General features: G+C 40.0%; 2 protein-coding genes and 1 long non-coding RNA gene across 4 annotated transcripts in view; 1 reads left to right on the top strand and 2 right to left on the bottom strand.

The window, feature by feature from the left end:
• Positions 1–14,125, bottom strand: part of SUCLA2 (succinate-CoA ligase ADP-forming subunit beta) — a 19,875-nt gene extending 5,750 nt beyond the window's left edge. Inside the window, exons 1-6 of the mRNA XM_030234825.2 lie at positions 13,969–14,125; positions 12,484–12,667; positions 4,287–4,386; positions 3,928–4,090; positions 1,200–1,328; positions 647–785 (exon numbers count right to left, since the gene is read on the bottom strand). Coding sequence (XP_030090685.1) covers positions 647–785; positions 1,200–1,328; positions 3,928–4,090; positions 4,287–4,386; positions 12,484–12,667; positions 13,969–14,055 — 802 coding nt within the window. The 5' untranslated portion in view covers positions 14,056–14,125. The remainder of the gene's footprint in view (positions 1–646; positions 786–1,199; positions 1,329–3,927; positions 4,091–4,286; positions 4,387–12,483; positions 12,668–13,968) is intronic.
• NUDT15 (nudix hydrolase 15) lies at positions 13,128–23,785 on the top strand. Its single transcript, XM_009102941.4, has 4 exons — positions 13,128–13,785; positions 21,177–21,625; positions 21,735–21,925; positions 22,467–23,785. Exons 1-4 carry the CDS (start codon positions 13,696–13,698, stop codon positions 22,610–22,612), a joined length of 876 nt encoding a protein of 291 aa, XP_009101189.2. The 5' UTR covers positions 13,128–13,695; the 3' UTR covers positions 22,613–23,785.
• LOC127059162 (uncharacterized) lies at positions 16,508–21,254 on the bottom strand. Of its 2 annotated transcripts, none has more exons than XR_007776648.1 (3): positions 21,142–21,254; positions 20,132–20,277; positions 16,508–16,874 (listed from the first exon to the last, which is right to left on the bottom strand). It is a non-coding gene; the product is annotated as an uncharacterized LOC127059162 (long non-coding RNA). The 2 variants fall into 2 exon arrangements; XR_007776647.1 differs by lacking the exon at positions 16,508–16,874 and adding an exon at positions 18,387–19,287.

The following is a 23,785-nucleotide window of genomic DNA, read 5'->3' as shown; positions in this document are numbered from 1 at the left end:
CCAGTGACAGTAATAACACACTTTGATGAAAGAACTACATTCATATTTAAATTTCAAACTCTTGTATCTGAGTTCAAGCACAAATACTCTCTACAGGCTTAGTTTTTATACAGTGGAATTGGCTGTGATTGTACATTAAATAACTATTCTGCAACTGGATATGCTAAAAACCTCATAAACATCAAGATATTACTTAAACCCCTACAGTCTTTCCATACATCACACTCCATCAGTTATTCTAATGTCTGAGTCATAAAGGCAGGAGATTTCTCGTAGGTACTGTGATGTTAACCAGAATAGTAGCAACAATTTTGGATACATGCAGTGGCGCAAGTTTCAATTTATGAATTTTGAAAAGACCTGATTTCCAGAAATGCCTTATCCTGGGTAGATGTGCTCTTTATTTAAAAATTTAAAAATTAAAAAAGGAAATTATTTACACTTAAGATCATACTTAGCAATTAAGAGCAGATTCCTACTATAATTAGATTCTCAAATTTATCTGCTTTATTAAATTTTTTTTCAACATACCATGTTAATACTAACTCCTCTTGCTGTATACAGCTGAAGTTTTATCAGTGTGAAGCAACTTAGATTTATAAAAATGTCAAGGTGTTACATGAAGAGTATGAATAAGAAACATTACCAACTCCTGATGCATCTTCCACCATAGGATTTATTTCTATCATGGTAGCATCATATTTCAGAAAGAGATTATATAATTTGATCATATTTTCAGCTGCTTCATCCACCAGATTAGGAGGAAATCCCATTTTCTGGGCAAGCTGAAAGAAAAAGAATGGTTATTGTCAACTTATGTTAGGGTGTCTCAGTTTAGCTATTATTTCAATGTCATTGGAATTTGTAGATGTAGAACCCACCCTGTCCATTGGGGGGAAAAAACAAACTCACTCTTTGGTTTGAACAGATTATTTTCCATACAGAACACTACACTTATCCTAAAAAAGAGGTAATAAAAATTTAACATGCTATGCCTTTGCACAGCTGTAAAAAGCTTGATAAAGTACACTGTTTCTAAATTTACACTGTTTCACCTGAAAATACTTAATATCTAGTTCAAGTCTGTTTCAAACAAGGATTTAAGACAACTCAGAAAGCTGAATGCACACACCCTTTATAAAAATTAGAAGAAACTTTCCCATCCTCACTAATGTGTACTTTCCCACATTAACAATTACCCTAACAGCTTGTTCCTTTTTTATGCCTTCTACTATATCGATGGGTTCCTTAATTATCGCCTCAGGATTCTCTGCAGCAACATCTTCAATATTGACACCACCGTGAGAACTGCCTATCAGCACAGGACCCTAGAATAAAAAGGGGGGAAAAAAGCATAAGTAATTTCATACCACACAATCAAAACTTAGTTCTTCCCATAAGATACTTCACAGCAATAAAACCTTTATTGTTGAAAAATTTAGTGTAGCTACTCAATACCTCCATATAAAACCTTTTAATAATACTTTCCAAATGTTGAAGTGTATGTCAGGTCCACTTTCTTTTAACAAGGAAAAATTTCTCTGTAAAGCAGCAGCAAAACAATTAACACTGACATACTATTTTAAATTTTGATAGAAAGATTCAGCTTCATAATCACATACATTTTATCTCTTAGGTGTCACCAGAGAAGTGTAACTACCTTCTCACTTCCACCTTCTCCTCTCACTCCTACACAAATAGAGATCGAATGCCAGCCTCATTTTTTCATTCTGCTATGCTCCAACTCCAAGGACAAATGGAGGGCTGCAGAACCTAGTGATAAATTACTGCAAACCATACCTGTTCAGTAGGATCACAGTGTTCAGTAACTAAAGCCTTCACTGAAAGTAAGCCATAGCAAAACAAAACAGCCCTCAATTATTCATTAACAAAAGAAATTAAGAAAACAGAACTGACAGCATTTGAAGCTGAGTTTATTTTTAAAAAAGCCAAATCTCAACAAAAACATGAGGGACTCACTACATGGAACCTAAAAATCTCTCCTGCAGTTCACAGTAAAGACATACCTTGATCCCTTCAACCAACCTTCCCTTATCACCACCCATGCATGGATTGTGGCTATGGGTGTACTAAGGCAACATCTCCTGTCAGCAGAACTCAAAGATTAAACACCTTCATAACTGCTGACAATTAATTATAGAAAATGTGACCCTGGTTCAGAGAACATGCTTAATAACCACACCCTCCCCTCCCATTACCATCCTTCCAAATGGAAATACATAGCTTGCAAATTATCCTGCATCTAATAGCAACATTCAACTCAATAAACATTTTTGGATATTCTTATCTTGAACTGTCAGTAAGCTACAAACTGATCATAAAATAACTCATCATTCCAGAGAATTGACCAAAGTGAACAGTTTTGCTTAAAACACAAACCCCTGATGGCAAATAATATCCAAGTCATTAAGTTCCAGTTTCAGATGGCTATTTTAATCATTTTTCCCCTCCTTAAAGGAAGAGGTTTACAACAACATCAGGAATAAACACTCTTTGCTATTCAACCTTCACACTTCCCTCTTTTGAAAGGCATTTCCTCATCCTAAGTATCCTATATCCAAGTTACAGTAATTACAAACACATCTAAAAACATGACTTATAAAGCCAGCAGTAAAAACCAAACACATCCCTATCAAAAAGCAACAACCCACACAGTATGATCAATATATGTTAGTAAGACTTAAATTTTATACAAGACCAAGAACAAGCCATGAAAATGTTTCTCTTCTTTATCTAATTTGCTACAAGCATTTACAGTAGATTTTATTTCCATAAGCACAGTTGCTTATTGCTTACACAATTTTAAGAGCCTGAAATGTGTTCATTTACAGCATTTTAATGCCACCTTGTGGTGCATACGGTAGCATTTGAATCTCCCTTGTTCTACTCCAGCACGCATCACAATGCAGGTGCCCAAGTCACACAGCTCAACACAACTGATACAGAGGAAGAAAAAGGAACAAATACTTAATTCCTAATACAGCTACCAAAAAAAATTAAGAGTAAACTAGTTTTCTCATTCCTCCACAGAAAATTTTCATTCATACTTAAAAAAACCCTAATTACCAAAACCAGTGCCTCTGCAAACTTTAAGCATCTGAACAGACAAAACTCAGTTTTTCTAAGCTTCAGCAAATATAGTTCCAAGATCTGTTCCAAACCCTGGCTTCATTAAAGTTACTTACCAATTCATGTTCTATGCTCCAAATAGAACACTTGTCTGTCAGAAAACATTGACATATTTCAGCAACCATATTTGAACTGTAGCCTAAAAAATTACATACCCACACATACAGCCCATACATGCAAAAAAGACTGGCTTTCATTTTCCTGAAAGACATCAAGACAGACCTCTACGCCCAAATCTTCTTACCCATTTCCTGAAAAGCATTACTATAAGAAAGCTGCTAGCACTCTCAAAATCAAAAGACACACCAGTGCACCTCTGGGAACATTCACACACTGGAGAAAAAAGATGTTGGATTTATGCAGGACCATTTGCTCTTCCACAACACTGTCACTTATCTTGTTTTTGGCACTTAAAAAGAGAGTGTAAATGCACATGCACACATACAGCTGTGTTTTTAAACTAAATTGCACAATTTAGGCAAATGCAAATTAAAACCAAAATGAAAATTACCCCCTTATTCTACCCATCTCCCCTTTGGCCATGTGACTCTGAACTTCATTTGGGACTACAAATTCTCATTTACTATTCTGTAAATTCAAATTGTAGCATTACATCTTTACAGCATTTAAAAACAAAGTCAATCAAACTGGAAAACAATTTAGCTTGTATACTTTTGATTTTCAAAAGCAAGTGAACATTAAACAGTTCTGTCATTTTTTTTGTTAATTCAGTTGTAACAAATTTATTAGCTTACTTCTATTTCTAATATTACTCACTTGAAAAGACCTTTCCATTGTTATTGCAAAATAGTATTCTCTCCTGGGATATCTGCGTTCACAGATAAATACTTGATTGCATATCCTGCCCTTCTCTCCTGTCTGCTTGGTAAACAACTTCTTTCCAATCATTTGGGAGGAGACAGCTTTTGCCTCTTCTGGACTAGAATAAAAGAAGCTCAGAATGTGACAAAGAAAGTGCTGTAAAAACAGAAGTAGCATTAAAAAAGGCTTATCTAATTTTTGTTATTTTAAGGTTAATAATTAAAACCCTGGTTTTAAAGAAAGCAATAGGTTCAATCCATAATATGAAACCTTGAAGTTTTTCCACTGGGTTGGATAATTTAGAAAGAACTTACGAAAAAACTATTTTCACTCCTCCTTTGAGGCCACCTTCAAATGTTCCTTTTCCTCTACCACCAGCTAAGACCTGTGCTTTTACCACAAGATCCTTTGAACCTAGAACAAAAGAAAACCCAAAAAATTTGTCATCTATGACTATAAAACAAATTGCTTCAGGTAAATAACAAAGGCTGCTTTAATTTTATCCCCCTTTCTTCATGCCCACCATCCAAAACACCCATGTGAATTGAAAACTATATTGCAATTCACACAGATAGTCCCAAAAATCTCAAATAACCCACAGTTTGCAGCTTTAGGCTATTCTGTGAGCAAACTTTGGTGAGTTAGTACCCAGTGGTGGTGTTCTGGTGTTCTGATAATTTTTAATACATTCTAGAGTCACGTATGATTAAACACCCAGTAAGAAATAATTAGCACCTCACAGATTATTAACAAGATGAAACTCAATCTCTGACACACCATATGCAAGGTTTTTCTCAAATAACTACAAACACCCTGTACCTGTAAACCATTTCCTTCCCAGCAATGATCTGTAACTATAGCACTTACCCAAGTCAGCTTGCCAGGTGCACTCTGCTTCCATCCAGCACAGCACTAAGGCATAAAAGCTTGAGTGCTTTGCAGATGTCAGAGGTCGAAACAAACCCCTTATTCTTTCAAGAGTAGGTAAAGTAAGCCCTTTAGTTGGCTTTAACTGTTTAAGAAACCTTTACAAAATATTCTTCTAGGTAGCGGAAACTGGGCATTTGAGTTTAAAAAGTAAAACATGAGAATATAACAAAAATCAACTGGGATACTCTGAACTGTCGTTGAGACACAAAAAGGCAAAGAAAAATAATTCATCAAGTCATTTAAGGTGATAAAAGAAAAAATGAAGTTCATTTACACAGAGTACAGACAGCAGCTAGACCACAAGATGTTAAGAACTGCCCCACTGACATTTGTTCAGCACATCCCATTTTTTCTCATGCCACCATCAGCTGAGCCAATCTGATCTTTCTAAGGCAAAAAAGAACTTGCTGTTCCTTTGGCTGTTAAAGGAGAACCATGGAAATGCTTAAGAAAAATTACAGTACTCAAGCAAAACTAGCCACTACAAAAAGTCAGGAAGGTTATGACAGGCACAAAAGTTGTACTGGTTCCTATTTTCACCCATGTCCTGCCCAGACAGGTGAAACTAAATTCAATCACAAGCTAGGGTAGCTATAAGCAGAAGACTCAAATCACTTCTCCCAATTAGCTGTTGATTTTACTTCTTGAATGTCTACCTAACAAGAGATCTCTGAATTCACACATGATTTTAAAGCTCTTCTACATAGGCATGAAGGTTATAAACACACAAGTATATATTTACTTACAAAGTGAGTATATTACAAGTATATTAAACAAGTATGATTTGTGATTCTAATATTTAATTCAGTTCCTGAAGATAACTATTTTTACAGGCAACCAAGTCAACATACTTTATAGAAGTCACACAAGACAACTTTTATGCAAATACTTAAGTACAAAGCTTGTTTTCCATTTCCTATACTAAGTCCATAAGATAAAAAGCTGCAACTACAGAGAAGTTTTCAGAAAAGCCATCAAGTTCACCCACAGGCACCTTCTTTGTAAATTATTCCTCCTAGCATAAAGACCAGAATCTGAACAAGGCAAATGAGATCCCAACTAAAGCTCTGGTACGATCTCAGCTGAAACATATTTAGCTCTGGGCATAAAAGTAGGTTTTTAACCAAGATGCTCACTGAAATTAAGAGATTCCCTTACAAGAAATGAGCTTAGCACATCCTTAAATCTATCAAAGGAGAAGAAAGCAAGAACATGATTATGGTCTTCAGCCATACTAGTGATGGACAGAGCAAGAACTTATGACTACATGTACATCATTCATTCTAGTTTCTGCATTCTGTTTTTTCAGCCAAAAACAAAAGGCATCTACCAAGGAAGTCAGTCTTTAAAAAGTGCAAGAAAAAAGACCCTTCTTTACACAAAATATAAGGAAGCCTGCCAGAAGAGATGAAGGAAGAACGGAAGAGTCAAAAGGAACTGGGCAGACGTATTCTCTCTGATATTCTTCAGACAAAAACTATGCATGCTGAGGGGAAATGAGGAGTAATGGACTGCAGAAAATAGGGAAGCTAAGAATTGCCCTCAAGAGGGCAATGTTCTTTTGCTCTTAGGCAGAGTAGTGGGCTACATGCATCACTACCCTGATCCTGAAAGACATTTCTTAAAAATGCTGTTACTATGATGCATTATAAAATTTTGTCAACATATAGAAAAACAACTTTTAATTTTTCACAATCAGTTTGAGCTGTAACATCATTGGACTAATCCTTATGCAACAACTGAGTCATTAAATGAGCAGATTACTAATGATCTGTAAATTGTTTTCCTCTAGCACTGCAAAGTAGCTGCTTGATTGCATAAACAAGTTCAAGGTTTATTTGAGCAGCCATGTCTACAAGCAATTAAGCTGCACAGATATACCCGAAACAAACTTAAGACACTACATCTCAAGAAAACCATAACCCATCATGCAGAAAGTTCACTGTTCAATAAACATTTTTTCCCACAGCTCCTACTGAAAATTACTCTAAAACAAGAGGAAGTGTTTGGTCACACACCTCATCTGCAGTGTTCCAGCAGCAGCACTGTCACACAATCTGACACAGCAAAGAACTGCTGATACACAGTAACCCAAGAAAAAAATCTGGCAACCAGCAGCTACCATAGTTTTCTACTCAGTATCAACAGTTGTGCCCTTGTTTTTTGCCTAGGTGGCTTTGAAATACTGCTAGACTTGTGTTTCAATGAAAAATAGCAGTTTCTGCCCTGGAGCAGATAACCCAGCAAACACATGCCAGCAGACACACCAGCGCAGAAGTTCCATCCTGCCTCCAGCCCTCAGCTTTTCACTCCAGCCTCACTTCTTGTGCCAGTAGAAGCACTTGTGCTATCATGCCTTGAAGCATATCAGAACACCAATTCCCTGAAGGCAAAAGCTCATCCAGCAGACAGACAGTGCTTCTGCAGACTTGTGCACCATGTGACAGGCCTACACACGCAGGAACTTCAGTGAGCAGGACTTCAGCTTTCAGCAGCAGTGACAAATTGTGAAGCATTAACACAGGGCACTGGAACACCAGTACAACTCATGTGGGCAAGAAAAAAATCTATACATTTACCAACACTACAGTTATCACCTTCAACAATCATTTATTAACTAGACAGTGAAAGAGCTACACAGTCAGCAAACAAGACCATCTTCACTTCTATCAATACTAATACCTATTTTTTAAAAAGAGTAATTTCTGATTCTATAATTTAAGCTTTGAAACTGGGAGAAAGATCAATGCATGCAGGCACGCAGAAAGACATTCATGTAAAATGCAATCTTCTAATAAGCATATTAAGAGGCAAGAAGGGTCATTGTTCCACTGTATCTCTGCACTTTCCTGTGCAAGTGGAAAGTCCAATGATTACAGCAGACTGGCCTGATTAAAATGTTCTGCTTTACAGGCTTTCATTTTGACTTTTGTCAAATCACATTGCCACTTCTGTGCCCAATATTATCTGTAGCAGAGGTACTGCTTTCCACATATTACAGACACCTTCAGAACAACCATCCAAGCCTAATCTATTCTGACAAGACAGACAACAGTAAAGGGCAGTGACAGGTTAGTAACACAAGTGTCAATCAAGTTCTCAACTACCACTCACCTGCAAACTTATCCTGGGAGAGACAGAGACCTGTAACTTTTGCTTCAGCCTGTATTTCAAAGTTCTTGCATCAGAAAAAGTAACCCTCCATTTGTAACACAAGCTAATTTTTTCTTGTTGCACAGATACAAAGAACCTAAATTTAAACAATACAGGTGTGTTTACTAGCATGAGGAAAAGATGTGTTTGTACCTAACAAGAGGAGTGTCAATATAAATAATATTCTGACCCTAATTCTGTCAACAGAGCAGAGAATCTCTTCAGAGTACACTGCATTTCATTAGTAAGTATAGCAACTGGGAATTTAACTTTGAAATCACGTTTTTTCAGCATTTGAAACTTCTCAGTATTAGAAGACTCATTGTGTGCAAATCAAACTGTGTGCAAATCAAAAGTCTAACTATTGAAATAATTATGTGGCAGGAATCATCATACTTTCACTGAAAGGACCATACCAGTCAGGAGACTGAATAAGATGTTTTGCTATTACAAAATATCTTCTACACAAATACTTCCTGACATTAATCAACTGCATCAAGTGCATTATCAGCTCACAAGACAGGTTTGGTTTTGTCAACAGCTTAAGTTGAGCAATTAAAATACAGAGGTCAAAATCTAAATGTGCTGGCTATACAAGTCTATTTTAATTAGTGAATTATTATCAATAATATGTTTTGGTATTTTAACTTCAAAGGATTGAAGTGCTACAGAAGAAAGCAAAGGCTGAAGCAAAATTTAAGATTCAGATGCCAAAGAAAATAACATTTGTCAGAATGTAAGTAAATGTTTGGTTTCTCAACTACTACTGCTGTTTATCTAGAGATTTTGACCAGGTAAGGAAGAACATAATTACATTACTTTTTTAACACCTAGGGAATTTCTGCTTATGTTTGCCACCTTAGATCATCATCTATATTCTAGAGCAATTGAATAAACACTCTGGAATTTCAGACAGCCTAAAAGACATCAGGAACATAGACAGAAAATTGACCAACACGGAAAACTGATAATGGCAACCAAAAAAAAATCCATCTATAAAAGTATGACAGACATGAGTTTTCACTATGACATGGACTATAAAACCCCAAAAACTTAAATCAGACAGATAAGGTGGGTGTGGCATACACTAAGGAGAAAACTATCTCAGCTTTTTGCCACAGTGCCTGGAATATATTTTTTGAAGAGCCAATAAAGAGAAAGCTAGCACTTTACCCAGAAAATAATTGTACACATTGTACTAAGCTTTGATTTCTGACTAAATCAAGCCTGGGAATCAAAAATTCTATTTTTAAATCTACCCAGGTTCACATATTACTTTTTAAAGTTTTTTTTAACAGATACAAGTTGTATGTTTAAGCAACACACAGAAAAATAAATAACACTGAAAAGTACTTAAAAGATAAAAGTAACATTGAAAAAAAACTAGAAGGTCTGAAAAAAAATCATCTATTAATCACGTAACTGCCAGCAGGAATACAGCTAAAGCAATTACTAGAGCTATTCTGTAGAAAGCATACCAAAACAGAACATTCTTTATAAACCACATGGACACAAAGCTGCACTGGACCTCTCAAACTGCAACAGGAGAAGTAGCAGACTCAATTCCAGGACCTTTCAGTCTCCTTTCAAGAACTCTGATGTAGAAAGGTGAAATGGAGAGAAATAGGAGGTGTTGAGAGAGTTTTGTACTCTCTCAACACCTCCTATTTTGTACAGCTTTATATTTTACTAAAATTTGGCAGTCTGCCATGGACATAAAGCTGTGGGATTCATTACCTGAAAACCCAACAAAATCACCAGCACACAAAAGCAGCTTCAAGATATTCATGTCGTACAAAGTCTTACTTCTCAAATCATCATGAATCTAAATATATGCTATTAAAAAACCTAGACAAGCACACAATATGTCACTGCCTTTCACTCAACTGTTATCAGAGGAAAGGGATTGAGAAGCATCAAAACTTGAGTTACAACAATACATTGCACCTATGGAAGTGTCTCTTAACAAACAGCATTGTTGATTTTAACTAGTGTGTTCTGCTGAGCTACCTGCCATCACACTGATCAAGCATCTGTTCATTAAACAGTCTTTAGGTTCATTTGTCATGTTCTTGACAACACACTCATATCAGCTTCTCAATCAGAACTGGTCACAGTGCTAGCTGGAATGCACACATGGCTAAGAGCAAACCATAAACTTCAAAGGCAATCAAGTCACGCTGCAGTCTCTTATCAAAGCTGTGGAACAGAACTTACTCAGCCCATTTGTTTTTCAAAATTTAAGCGAGATGATTATGTAGCACTGATTTAGCCACAGCTAACCTAAGATAATCTCCGTTAATGAGAAGTTTGCATTTGCTATACATTGGGATAAAAATTTACCCATTTCTAAGTAAAGTATTTGCAAAAGGGAAGAAATCCAATGTCAAACTCAACCTTTAGTCAGAAATCTGCTCTGTGTAAATTTACCAGGAATATGTGGATCAGCCCTAGGGAAGCAGAGCAAAGAGTACTACCAACTGTCTTTGTAATGGTCTAGACAAACATTTGATTAAACAGTTTAGCATATAAAAAGAAAAAAAAATCCTATCTACTGGCAACTACTTCCACACAACAAAAATCAGCAATACATGAGTGGACCAAAAAAGTGAATTTTTTCATTCTGACAGAGGTTGGTTTGTGTTTTGTTGATTTTTTTTTTTAAGTACTAAATGAAAGCTAGCAGCTAAATGCCTACAAAAATAAATAAATCCAAAACACTGGAGCAAAGAATAATATCATCACTAAGAATGAGTTCTGGACTTGTTTGAGCAATGCCTCAAAACCTCAAGCTCCTTCACTGTGTGTTCTCCTTTCAGGAAGTTTTCTCTTCCTCATCTCAAGAACCAAAGAAAGCCACAGCATCAACTACACACCAACTCCAACAAAGTATTTGGCTGACAACCAGAAACCCTGAATTCCTGTACTAAAGGATGCCAACTCACACACCTCACAACTTCCTTCTTTTAATCCCCAAGAAATTGCCCAGAGTCCCACACTCCAGATAACAGAAATACCTATGATGTCACAGGGCTGACACAGAGCTATAAACCAGCAGCCAGATCCATACCCACACTGCTGGAGGAGCCCTCTATGAGCAGGAACAAAACAAAGGAATCCTGACCTAAGAGTTTCTGGGCTGCTGATTAAAGAGCCACAGACAAAGGTGGTGCTCTTATTTTCCTCCAGCAATATCTGTGCAAACATTAAAGTAGAGAAAAGGGGTATGCCTGATTTGGGAAGTTTTGATCCTGCTATAAATTCACCCTTAACAACAGGTAAGGTTCCAAAGTATAAACCATTCTCAGAAGTATTTCAGCAACTTCCTTTCATATTAATGAAATTATTATAATTTTGTATCACTTACTCTCTAATGGAAACAAGATAAAGAAGGTATACCTGAATTTCTGGGACATCATGCCTGAAGGAAAAGCAGCTTTTCGATTCTTTTCTACATTACAAAGCAGCATAACTCGCTCTAGAAGAAAATTATCAGTTTTTTCAGATCTCATTTCTCACACTAAATCTCCATATGAAACTGAAATGAATCCAACAAAACCTATAACCTCAGGAATCACTATGAATGTATCCCTTTGGAGGTAAATAGAGATTTGAGCATAGGAGAAAGGAATATGACAACAAACGTCCTTCACTAAAACTTTGTGACAAGCCTAATGTTTTTCCAGGGAGGAAAAAAAAAACCCCAAACTTTAAACTAAGAAAACCCCCAAACAAACAAATCAATCAACCAAAAAAACCCCCTACTTTCTGATGTCTGACACAATAGAAGCTGACTTCCAAATTAAATCCAAATTACACAAGATTTTATGAGGATACATCATAGTTAAAGTGGCAAATTAGTAGGCAAAGTCAAGTCCAAAATTAAAGTTCAATTCCAAATTAGGTATTTAAGCACCCAGCAAATGAGACTAGATACTTTTTCATCAACAAGACAAGAATTTAGCATACAACTACAAGCCATCAAATTCCTCCCCTCCTGTGTGAAGTAGCTGCATTCTGCCAGAAAAGCACACTCACAAAGGAATAGGATTTTACTCTTCTTTTGTAGCCTAAAGAGAAGTATGGTTTGCATCTTCTGTTCTATATGAGATCTTGTCACCACCACCGAAACTCTTCACACAAGACTTCCTCTAACCTTGTTGAAAGTAGAAAGAAATCCAGGATTTGCACAAAGTAGAGTCTATTACTTATCTCAAAGAAGTTTGAGAAGTTACATTAGTCTAAACTAATAGAATATATACCTGACCTATTCCTTCTTAACATGAAGGTTGCTTCACAGAGAAGGCTCTCTTTAAGAGAGGGTATATTCAGAACTCCAAGCAACATCTTTCCAAGAAAGACAGAAAAACCAGGTACACCTTGTATCAATCCAATGCCTATTAGTATTTGTTCTCTTTAATATTATACCTATTTCTTTTGCTATTTTGTAAGCTTCATCTGGCGTATTGGCAACCACTCCATGTGGAACAGAAATGCCAGCCTCCTTCAACAGTCCCATGCTCAGGTATTCATGGAGTGACAGCCTCCTCTGTTGCTGTTGCTGCACTTGAAACCCATGATTGCTGAGTATTCCTGGACTTCCAGCAAGCACCTGAAGGAACAGAATAAAAAAGGAAAAAAAAAAAAAGGAAGAATGTGACTGTTGTGAAAGACCACCCCTTTGTTTAGGTTAAAAAAACCAGTCTACATATTAAAAAAGTATACTTTAGTGTTTTAGTGCAAACACCTGAACATTTAATCCTACTCTTCCACATTAGTCATTCATATCAGGTCTGGTATTTGATTTCGTGAAGTTTTATTGGGCAGGGGGAAAGAGCTGGTGAAACTACTAGCACTGACAAGGACTGTAACATAAAGATCATCAACAACAAATGCAAAAAAACGTTTGCTGCATTTTTTGTATTTCGCTATATGCAAATAAGACCTTAATTTTATACACAAACCAAGAAACCTACTGAATTCAGCTAATCCATGAACATGGACGATCAGCAAAAGACTCAAGCTAAAAAGATTACAAACGAAACTTACATACAAAACAAACCTTTGCTTTTATTTTTATTTTTTTAGTATGCACCACTGGCACAAGCACCGTAAAAATCAGCCTGAACTAGGAAGTTTCTAACAAGCTAGACTTTTAAGGCTTCATTCCACTTCAAATAAAGGAGACAAGCAGACGACACATGAGCTTTACTACAGCATTCCAAGCTAGCGAATCGACAGGGCCTACGCAGCCTCCAGAGGGTTCCTTCTCCAAGCAGGACGTCCTCTCCTTGGCACGACCCCAAGGGAGAGGCGCTGAGCGACCCGCCGGCCGCGGGAGGCCGCGTGTAACTCGAGAGGGGCACTCAGGGCGACCTTCCCCAGTACGTGGTAGGAGCAGAAAGCGGCAGCGAGCGTCACACACCGTGTCACACACTGCAGCCTCCCGAGCTCCTCCGTGCCACCGCTTCCCACGGGTGCTGCAGCCAAAAACAAGCCCGCACCCCCAAATGGCATCCACAGGAACCAAGAGCAGAGGCTGCCGAACTGCGAGCAGACTTTAACTGGCACAGCCCGACCCCTCCTAGGAGCAAGGGGACGGCGGAGATGGAAACACGGGGATTTCCACCAAGATAGGGGATGGGGGTGCTGAAAAGGAAGGGAAAAGGAAACACGCAGGGAAGACTTGCCACAAGCAAGAAGAGCGGCTGCAGGGGCCGCAGAGCAAAGGTGAGCGCCGGGCTACGAGCCCCGCCGCAAGGCAGGGCAGGGCAGGAGGGCGGCGGGAGCGCGCCGAGACGGACGCTCCTCTCGCCGGCGCTCCGCAGGGAGGGACCTCGGCCGCAACCCCAGCCGGCCCGACCCGCTTCAGCCCCATCCCCCTGCACACCCCCGCTCCCGAGCGGCCGCTACCTTCCCCGCGGTGGAACCCAGCGAGGCGCGGAGGCCGCTGCCCCTCAGCCCGGACGCCACCCGGCTGCAGATCATGGAGGCCGCCATGGCCGAGCCCCTTCGCCCTCGGGTGCCCCCGGCAGCGCGCACGCGCCGCGCGCGGGCCGGGGCGGGGTCAGGAAGCGCCTCGCGCGGCCCCGCCCCCGCAGTGACGCCCGCCCGGCGCTGGGGAGGAGCGGGCCTGAGGGGCGCTTCCCGGCCTCTCGTTCTTTCCACCGCTTTGGTTTTAATAAAGGTTATTTGTGCTTCGCAAGGATCCTAAAAGGGTTGTTATCCACCCCCAACCTTCCGACTACGTCGGCTTCGGTTGGCACCGCCTGTGTTAAAAGGAAGGAAGGAAGCAAAGCTCCCTTATGCCACGCCCACACTCCTCCCCGTTCAGCTTTCCCAATTGAAGAACTTCCAGTGTTTTCACTCCAGAGATTACTTTTTTTGGTTCCGTATTTAAGGGCGTTTCCGTGCAGCGATGTAAACGCAACTGTTCTTGCTTAAGGCAACCATTCTTGCTTAAGACAAGGGGGAATGGTTTTCAAGTGAAAGAGGGCAGGTTTAGATTAGATGTAAGGAAGGAATTCTCTGTTGTGAGGGTGGGAGGCAGTGGAACAGGTTTCTCAGAGAAGCTGTGGATGCCCCATCCCTGAAAGTGTTCCAGGCCAGGCTGGATGGGGCCTTGAGCAACCGGGTCTAGTGGAAGGTGTCCCTGCCCATGGCAGGTGGGTTGGAATTAGATAATCTTTAAGGTCCTTTCCAACCCAAACCATTCACTGGTTCTAGTGTTTCTAGATATTTTGCAGCCCTTTCCCCATGCCACAACCCCATTTCTGCCTCACACAGCTCCATGCTGTGCCTCTCTGCAATTCAATGTCTGTACTTTTACTTTGATGGCCTTGACTCAGGTCACTAAGGAACTGAAGCAGGGAACAGGTGTCCCTGTAGAAACGAGTGACCAGATCTTGCGACTCACCAGCAGGCAAAGCTTTTTCTTTTAAAACAAAATGTAATTAGGAAATTAGCATTGGCCTGGGAAATTTGAACAAAAATGTCCTCTACCCATAATAAGGAAAAATGCAGTTACTTCCATACATTATCAACATCAAAGCAAGATCTGATGTGAAAGATGGCCATGTCAGAGCTGTGATTCTTCTTGAGTTTTGTAATTTGAATTATGCAATAAATAACTGGATGTTATTTTTCTGTTCTGAAACTGAAAATGCATTTCCATAACTTCTCCTTGGGCGAGTATTGCAAAAGATGGAGTCAGTTCTTTTGCTCCTGGTCCTCTGCTGATCTGGAGTTACTGTCACCTGTTAGCACTGCAGTGAGCTCTGCAGAGTGCTTAGCTCTGCACCTGTGTGCAGACACACAAGGTAGGAGTATGTGTCCCTGAACCTCTAAGCAGCTGCAAAATTTTGATAGACCATCCAAGATTCCCACCACTGCTGATAAAATATTTCTTCTGGCCAAGGGGAAGGGAAGAAAAAGCACTTGAACTCTGTGCTCTTTCTGCCCTCTGTACACACAGTGGCTCTTCACTAGTCACAGGACCTGCTGCAGTTCTGTACTGCACAGGACAGTACATGGGTGCCATTTCCACATACAAAGAAATCTCCCAACTCCAGGAGACTCTCCAAAACTACCTCCACCCTCGAAAGGATTTGAAACAAGGTTTACAAGAGGATGTAATGGATCTTGGCAAAACTTTAACCTTAAAAGCCCAAAGCTACTGTTCAGAGATAAGTACTGGCTGCAGGTCAGGAAACAAGACTTATATCTTGACTCAGTGGCTTGCTACTGGAAGGAAATTGGACAACTCTCTCTGGGCTTATAATTAATTCTTGCCTTAGCAAATGGCTGTAATACAGATTACAACTACTTTTGTATCTTCTTCTCACTAGGAGTGACTTATCCTTCCAGTTTCAAAATGAAGACGGTTTTTACCTTATACATCAAAAGAAGAAATGTCACATGGCTGACAATATTGAAGGGCTTGTAGAAAGACTGAGGCAGCTGCTGCTGTTATCTGGAGTCTGTACACAGCTGTATGGAGAACTTTAATTATCTGAATGTTTTATTGTCTGATCTCCTCTTGGCTGTGAAAACTCGGTCTAACGGGGGTGGACTGTAAACATTCCCAGATTTCTGTCTGATCACCAGTGCCACCACCTGGCTCTGACTTTCACCACAAGGTGCTTTTAAGCCCAGATCAAAGCCTTAAAAACAACAGTTCTTGGAAATGGCACATGCACCTTTTCTTTATTTTGTTAGACACACAAGAAAAGATAACACTCTTGGCTACAACCAGACAAATTCCTAGTGAGTCCAGTATAAACTCAGGTTTGTATAGGCTCAGCCTAGTTCAATTTCTGACCTTTGACTGAAGAGACTACACAAGGAATGCACTGTAGGATTCCAGCAGATATTCAGAGGTTTCGCTAAATCTCCAGAAATAGGATCAAGGCCCTCTCTGAAAAGCTGTATTTAAAACTATAAAGAAGCAGGGAAAAGGTACATTACAAATGAGATAGAAGGAGCCAAGAAGTTTTAATGGAAAAGCAGGACCCTTCAAAGAAAGAATCCTGTTTGAGGCCAAATGTAGCATCCTGGAAAGCTCAGGCATTATGAATAGACATGAATTTGCTTTATTATAAATTATCACATTCATGTAGTGACAATGGTACAATCTGATTTATTTCCCAGACCTTGTAAGCTCCACTGGTTGATACTTTGTAGTTGAAAAACATCGGGAGAGATGGTCTTGCCAAGAACATCAGGGTCAGAAAGTGAAAGCCTCTGCCAAGGCCGTAAGTTCAGAGGGTAGGAAATTTCCAAGATGAAATTTATCAGGGGTTTAAAAAGCATCCCAGTACCTGTGGAGAAAATCACCCTGAGCTTTTCAGAACACTTTTAGTTGAAGACAGGAAGGAAGAGCCCACTTTTTTGGTATGGTAGGTGAGTAAACTGGTTTAGCTGATGAATCAGCCATGGTTAGAGCAAAAAAAAACCTGCCTTTGAAGCAGAGTGAGAATAATTCTTCAGTGGTGTCTACACTGCCTTACATTGCATGTCTTACAGATGGTGGATTCTCTCTGCACTGCTTGTCTGCAGGAGTATCATCATGGTTGTCTCTGGACAAACCACAGGTTGCTAAGGGGACCCTCAGGCATATCTAACAGCATGAAACTATTCACTGCACCCATTTGCAATATTAACAGGTTATTCTATCTCTTCTCCAAGTCATACAGAAAAGACAATCCAGGGTCCTTCCCTGAGGGTGCTTCCGTGTATCTCCTGCAAGGATTCTGACATCTGTCCTAGCAAACAGGCATTTGATGTGTGCACTCTGAGGTCTGGATAGGTGCAAGTTTTCTACAGTATGAACATTAATCACTAATGCACCATCTCTTCCCAACCAGTGAAGGCTGGTAGATGAGAGGCTCAATGAAAGCAAAAGGATTTGGTTTGCAAAAAATCATCTTTCACATATATAAACTGTGGAGCACCTTGCCACAGATGCTGCAAATGATGAAAATTTGCATGGGCTTAAGAGGAATCTTGATAGGTTAAAGAAGAGGAACAAAAAGAGAGTTAGTAAATACACAGAAACCACCTCTGCCTTAAGAAGTCACTGAGCTACAGATGGCTGTAGAATAGTAGTCAAAAACCCTGTCATGATTTTTTGCCTACTGTATTCAAGACATCCATTCTGGACCTCCTGGTACTATTCTGGAGGAATATCCATCCTGGAGATGGATAAGGAACAGACACTTTTATATTCTTCTGATTCAGGGTCCCCTGGGATTGAGTACACACAGAATTTTCACTGAAGCACAATCCATCTTCACCAGCCTATGAGTTGCCAAAGGTCACTTAAAGTGTTAATGACAAAGCTACAAATAAAACAGAATTGTCTCAGCACCTTCACTCAGTCCTATCTGAACACAGAAGAGAAATAATTAACAAGCAATGAAGACAGCACACCTGTAGTACAGCTCTAATTTGTCCTATTGCTCTTGCACACACCATTATTCTCTCCATATGTAAATGTGATCAGAAGTTATTTACATTTCAATATAAAAACCACATATCACACTTTGTCTAATTTTCACTAATAATGCTTATGAAGCCATAATATCACAGCAAGCAATAATTTATGGTGAAAGACAGCCATTTAATGGAAACATGTGGTGTCATGGAAATAATTCTGCTAAAATAAAAGTGAGGAAACAGTTAACAATGTTACATTTTCAATATCAGTGTTTGGGATAACAACCAGCTGCTTGAATGCAAGAGAAGAAAAATCTTTCAAGTTCAAGTTTCAGTCAGGGTGCTGGCAGGACTTTGGTGTCATGAACTGCTGTCACATTCCACCCAGCTTCTGAATGCCAGCTTTGCAATGTAAAATATTTAAATATAATCCTTACATCTCCCAGTTCATACTTCTGCTAAGAAAATGCAAATATATAGTAAATTCCACAGCCAGAGAGCCATGTGTATGAAATTCTCAGAAAGATGGATGTTTTTTGCTCATGTAACTGCTTTTCAGTAAGCTGTTGTACCACTGTGTGCTTTTCTAACCTGCTTTCCCTGTGTGTGCTCTTCATAGGGAACAGCTGTGTAGTCATTTTAACCTGACATAAATCTGGCCTGTCTCTAATATGGTTAGTCCCACCATTCTAGTCCCAGCTGCTCTTACTCACTGCCTCCCTCACTTATGTACCTGAGCTGTAAATTGCATCAGGGATCACATCCTACTATAAATGTAATCTCTCTCCCAGTTTGCTGAGTCAGGTTTAGCTTTGTGCTGGGTTTAATCTGATTGAACTCTGTTCTGTCCCCTCCCTGTGCCACCCACAGCATGCTAGAAAACAAATTAATGAAAAAAAAATAGGGTTTATTGGATCCAGATCAGCTCAGACATACAGTCCATTCAATAACACTTCAATCAATAAAAGCGTTTGCATAAAGAACAAGGGATTCGGCCTGAAAATATCTGCCTCTTTTCCAGTAGCTGCTGGACATATGCTGGTTTAAATATACTGTTTTGGCTCACACAAATACTTTCTCGGATAAAATATTTATAAACAAATTTACAAGTATATATAAATCACAATCTTGCAAGCTTTTCAAATTGTGGCAGAGGATTTTGCTACTTTCTCATTCTTGGTTTATTCCCATATCTTTCTTCAGTGGATGTCTGTTCACCATCAGGCTCAGAAAACCAGCCAATATTTACCTCATGACCTGCAATACCTGGCTGCATAGTTATGTCCTAAATAAATCCTAGAACAAAACCAATTAGAACAGATTTAGTCAACAAAATGCTTCTTTTCATACAGTATTCTTTATATTAATGATCACAAATGTAAGGTGAAAAAATTGAAACAAGTCTAGACATCTGTATGCAACGAGATTTCGAACCTTAACATAAACTTCAACATTTTAAAGTTTTGTAAAAGGGTAATACTTCACATCTTTGTTGTGATCAAGAAGACGGTAGAGAGGAAGGGAAAGTCTTAGCATACTGACAAATAAAAATATATTATTTGTAGAAACTTACTTTTTATACTTTACATAATCATCTTCATATAACATTTTCACTTAATTGTATCCTGCTAATATAGTAAACAAGCATATTTATCATATGGACTTTTTTTTTGCATTTAAAAATAAATCAGTAGAATGACAATGGGTCACCCTCGAGACTTGCTACTAAATGCTGTTTGGTAAAAGGTACAGGAAAATGGTGTACATAGAATGTTTTCACTGTTCAGGTAAAAAAAATTGTGGTGTTTTAATGTACTGGATCAAAATGAGCTTCGTGGGTGAGGAGGAATCTTTGATATGGCTTTTGTAAGATCTTTGTCTTAAAATGTAAATACAGAAGTGATATAACTGATATATCTGGTGATTCATCTGGAGATTAGGGTACTCCTAATGGATATCCTCATGGATTAGGATACTTAGAATACTCAGCTGTACTGGGGAGACAGATACAAATGAATGAGCTTGGTTTACAAGAAGTCTTGTTAGCTTGGCAATTTGCCCCAAAATATTTATTATTATTGCTATTATTTAGCAATGTCAGTAATTCAGGGTATTATCATATTATCACTGAAGAACTCACCAATTATCACCGAAGAGGTACTGGGGAGAGCCAAAGGTGATACAGAGACTCATCAGAAGGCATGAAAAGGCACTTTATTATTAGAAATCCGCAGTTCTTATAGAAACAGTGGTGGACTGGATTGGCCTTAAGGAATCTTCTCTCACCTGTTGGTCAAGAAGGGACAACTCCTTATAAACATCTTTGACAAACAGAGATTGCCTGCCAGATGCAGAGATTGAGATAATAATTGTTTTAATTATTTCTCTGAGCTTTCTCACAGCTTCTCACAGCTTCTCAGGAAAATACTGGGAGAGCTATGTCCCTCTCTGTTCAGAGGATATACGATTACTAAAGGGCATGGGCTGACATCACAGTTAAGCAGCAGGGCCAAATGCTGCCAAAGGGCAGCCTTGCTTCTAGCACACCCAGCCATTCGCTTCTGACATGCCCTTCATGCCAACACTGGGACACATCTGATGCTGCACTGAGCCACTTTGGGCAGTTAAACCCCAGAAAATGTGATTACGCTTCAATCAGTTTGGCCCTGTGACTTTCCTATGTAAATAAAAACATCTGTACAAAGATATTTTAAAGCCTTACCAAAAAAAAATCCCCAAAACCAAACAAACAAAAACCCAAAACCAATTTGAAAGGTCTGCAAATAAAAAAAATTCTCTCTGTTGTGATCAATAGGCTGAAAAAGGGGAAAATCTGACAAACTTTACTGTTGTTTATAAAGAAAATGAAAGCTTGTATCTTGTATTCTACATATCTCTGTAATTTTTAAAAATGTGAAATGAAGGTAAGTATTTGCCAGCAGAAACTTTTATTTCTTTTTTATCAGTCAGGAACTGTTATTCTGTCTGTGGAGCTCTGCTCAGCTAAGTTTGTAGCTTCCTTTTTAAATAACTCCAACGCGACACTTCAGAGTCAGACTCTTCACAGACCAGAAACAGTGGGCTAACCAAAGAAGGACCACTTTTTAAATTCTGAACAAGTCTGCAATCGAGACCGACTGGCTTCCTGACCTTCAAAAACCGAGTCGTATCTTGCTTGTTTTCAGCTGCCCCTCGTTTGCACAAACGCCTTTTCTCTTCCCGGTGAGCTCCCAAGTCCCTGCGCGTCGAGAGGCAAGGACCCCAGGCAAACAGCAGGACAGGGCACCTCTCCCTCTCGACCCTGCCTTGGAACCTCGCCACCTTCCTCACCGGCGACGTCACCACCGCGCGCATCTCGCGCGCTCCGGACACACCCCCGGCCAAGGCCAGCCAAAACCCGGGATCCCGAACCCCCATTGGCGGATCTGCCCCCGCCTGCCCGCGGCGGGACGGAGCCTCGCCGAGCGCCCGGGGCTGCCATGGGCGAGGAGGCGGCTCAGCCCCGGCGGCCTGGGGTCGGCGTGGGGGTGGTGGTCACTAGCGCCGCGCACCCCGGCTGCGTCCTCCTGGGCAAGCGGAAAGGCGCGCTGGGCGCCGGCACCTACCAGCTCCCCGGAGGCCACCTGGAGTTCGGGTAGGAGCCCCGCGCCCTCCCCCCCTTCCCTCCCCTTGCCCCGCCGTGCCCTGAGGCGGCCGTGCCGTGCCGTGCCGTGCCTTCCCTTCCCTTGCCTGCCCGCCCGCAGGGAGAGCCTGGCGGAGTGCGCGGCGCGGGAGACGCTGGAGGAGGCGGCGCTGCCGCTGCGCCACGTGCGCTTCGCGTCGGCCGTGAACGCGGTGTGCGCGTCCCAGCGCTACCACTATGTCACCATGCTCATGAAGGGCGAGGCCGAGCCGGGCGCCGAGCCGCGCAACCAGGAGCCCGACAAGAACGAGGGTGAGTAATCTAGCTCCAAGAGCCCTGCCGCGGGCAGGGTCACCTCCCACTAGGTCAGGTGGCTCCGAGATTCATCTAGCCTGGCCTTGAACATTCCCAGGGATGCAGCATCCACAGTTTCTCTGGGAAACAAAAAAGCTGCTCAGGCAAAATGACTCTATATGCAACAGAGAACCTGACTTTGGATTGGTAGTTTCTGTATGATCCATCTAAACTTGTAGAGGAAGAATTGTTGTATCACGGAAACAAAGAATATCCTGAGTTAGGGTTAGAGAAGGGACCCCCCAGGCATCTTTAAATCTCATTCCTGGCCCTGCACAGGGCAACCTCAGCAATCCCACCTTGTGCCCGAGTTGTCCAAAGACCCCTTGAGCTTGTCAGGCTGCACTATGGAGCCTATTCCAGTGGCCCACCACCTTTTCCTAACATCCTGCCTGAACCTCTCCTGCCACAGCTTCATGCTGTTTCCTTGGCTCCTGTCTTACTTAATTCTATACTCTGATTTTTTCTTTTTTTTTTTTCTTTTTTTTTTTTCCTACAGGCTGGGAATGGGTCAAATGGGATGAATTTCCTCCAGCAGATCAGCTGTTCTGGGCCTTACGCTGTTTAAGAGAGCAAGGTTACAATCCCTTTACAGAAGAGCTCGATCATCTAAAGGGGTACACGGGAAGTCACCAATTAGAGTAAAAACAAATTGTATGTTTTGAAGGACAGACCTGCTTTTTTGGTGTAGAAGAAAAAAAAGATATGCTCAACCTGCCCATGTGAAAATACTATCTTTCCCAAAGAAGAACATGCCAACTGTTTCAGTGCTTTTCCCATATTTCACATGACAGATGTGTTTCATTCCAGATCCATTTCTAGGTTTAGTAGTTAATAATTAACTTTTTCTTTCACAGAAAACTCAGTGATTTATCTAGTTAGTGTTTATATTGATGACCAGCCATTTGGAAATCAGCACTAGCCAGGGAAACTTACTCACTTCAAAACAGTTGCAGCAAAACTTACTCATTTAAACCTGCTTTCCTGTAATTATTGGACCAATTTTAAAACTTAGCCTTGTCTCTTAGCTTCAGTTAGGAAGCTACTGTCATGAACAAAAGTTACATTTAATAGACAATGCCTTTTTTCCCTACAGACAGCAGTATACCCTTGAAAATCAAGAGTCTTATAAATACTCTTGAAAAGATTATCATGATTTATTGGAGGGAATGTAAATTCCCTGACCTTCCTTGCCAGTTGTTTTCATAACAGAGTTCTGTTTAGAGCCTCAGTTACATTGAGTTTATCTGCAGAAATGTCTCAGATCTCTGCAACTGATCTGAATTTGTTACTGTACTCTTGGAATGGAGAGGTGCCTACTTTACTAGGCTGACACGAATCTCATTTTTAAGTGTAGCTCCATGGCAAAAATCATATTTAGTGGCTAAAAAGAGTTGTCAGTATTAAACTGCATACATGGGTGCAGTTCTGTATGGCTGATCATTGAGATTTGGTAAAATTGTGAATTTTCAGTTTGACTGATTAAATGACTAAGTTGTTAGTGAATTAAATTACAGTACCCAACAGTACATATAAAACAAAGGAATTAATAGTTTTAATTTTTCTAGAATCTGTAACTAATTTTGATTCTTTTCCAGCTGTTGTCACTAAGACACCAGTGATTAATTTTAAGATATAACTTTTAAATAAATCACTAGCTGGCTCTTGTTTTTTTTTTTTTTTGCCAGGGTTCTTTTATAGCACATCTCTTGTCTATTTCCTTTAGATATACTCATTGTACAAAAATCTAAGATATCTTTAATTTCTTTTGAATAAAATACAGGCACAATACTGAGAAATTAAAATTGCCTGAAATTA

Source organism: Serinus canaria, chromosome 1 (genome assembly GCF_022539315.1).
Source record: "Serinus canaria isolate serCan28SL12 chromosome 1, serCan2020, whole genome shotgun sequence".
NCBI classification, from domain to species: Eukaryota; Metazoa; Chordata; class Aves; order Passeriformes; family Fringillidae; genus Serinus; species Serinus canaria.
The sequence above is the reverse complement of the archived record's forward strand: the minus strand, read 5'-3'. Positions and strand labels throughout refer to the sequence as shown.

Coding starts and splice junctions, on each gene's coding strand:
- NUDT15 (XM_009102941.4), top strand. CDS start 13,696: ATGGGGGTGCTGAAAAGGAAGGGAAAAGGAAACACGCAGGGAAGACTT. Junction 13,786..21,176: donor GCAGGGGCCGCAGAGCAAAG/GTGAGCGCCGGG, acceptor GCTTGTTTTCAG/CTGCCCCTCGTTTGCACAAA. Junction 21,626..21,734: donor GGAGGCCACCTGGAGTTCGG/GTAGGAGCCCCG, acceptor GCCCGCCCGCAG/GGAGAGCCTGGCGGAGTGCG.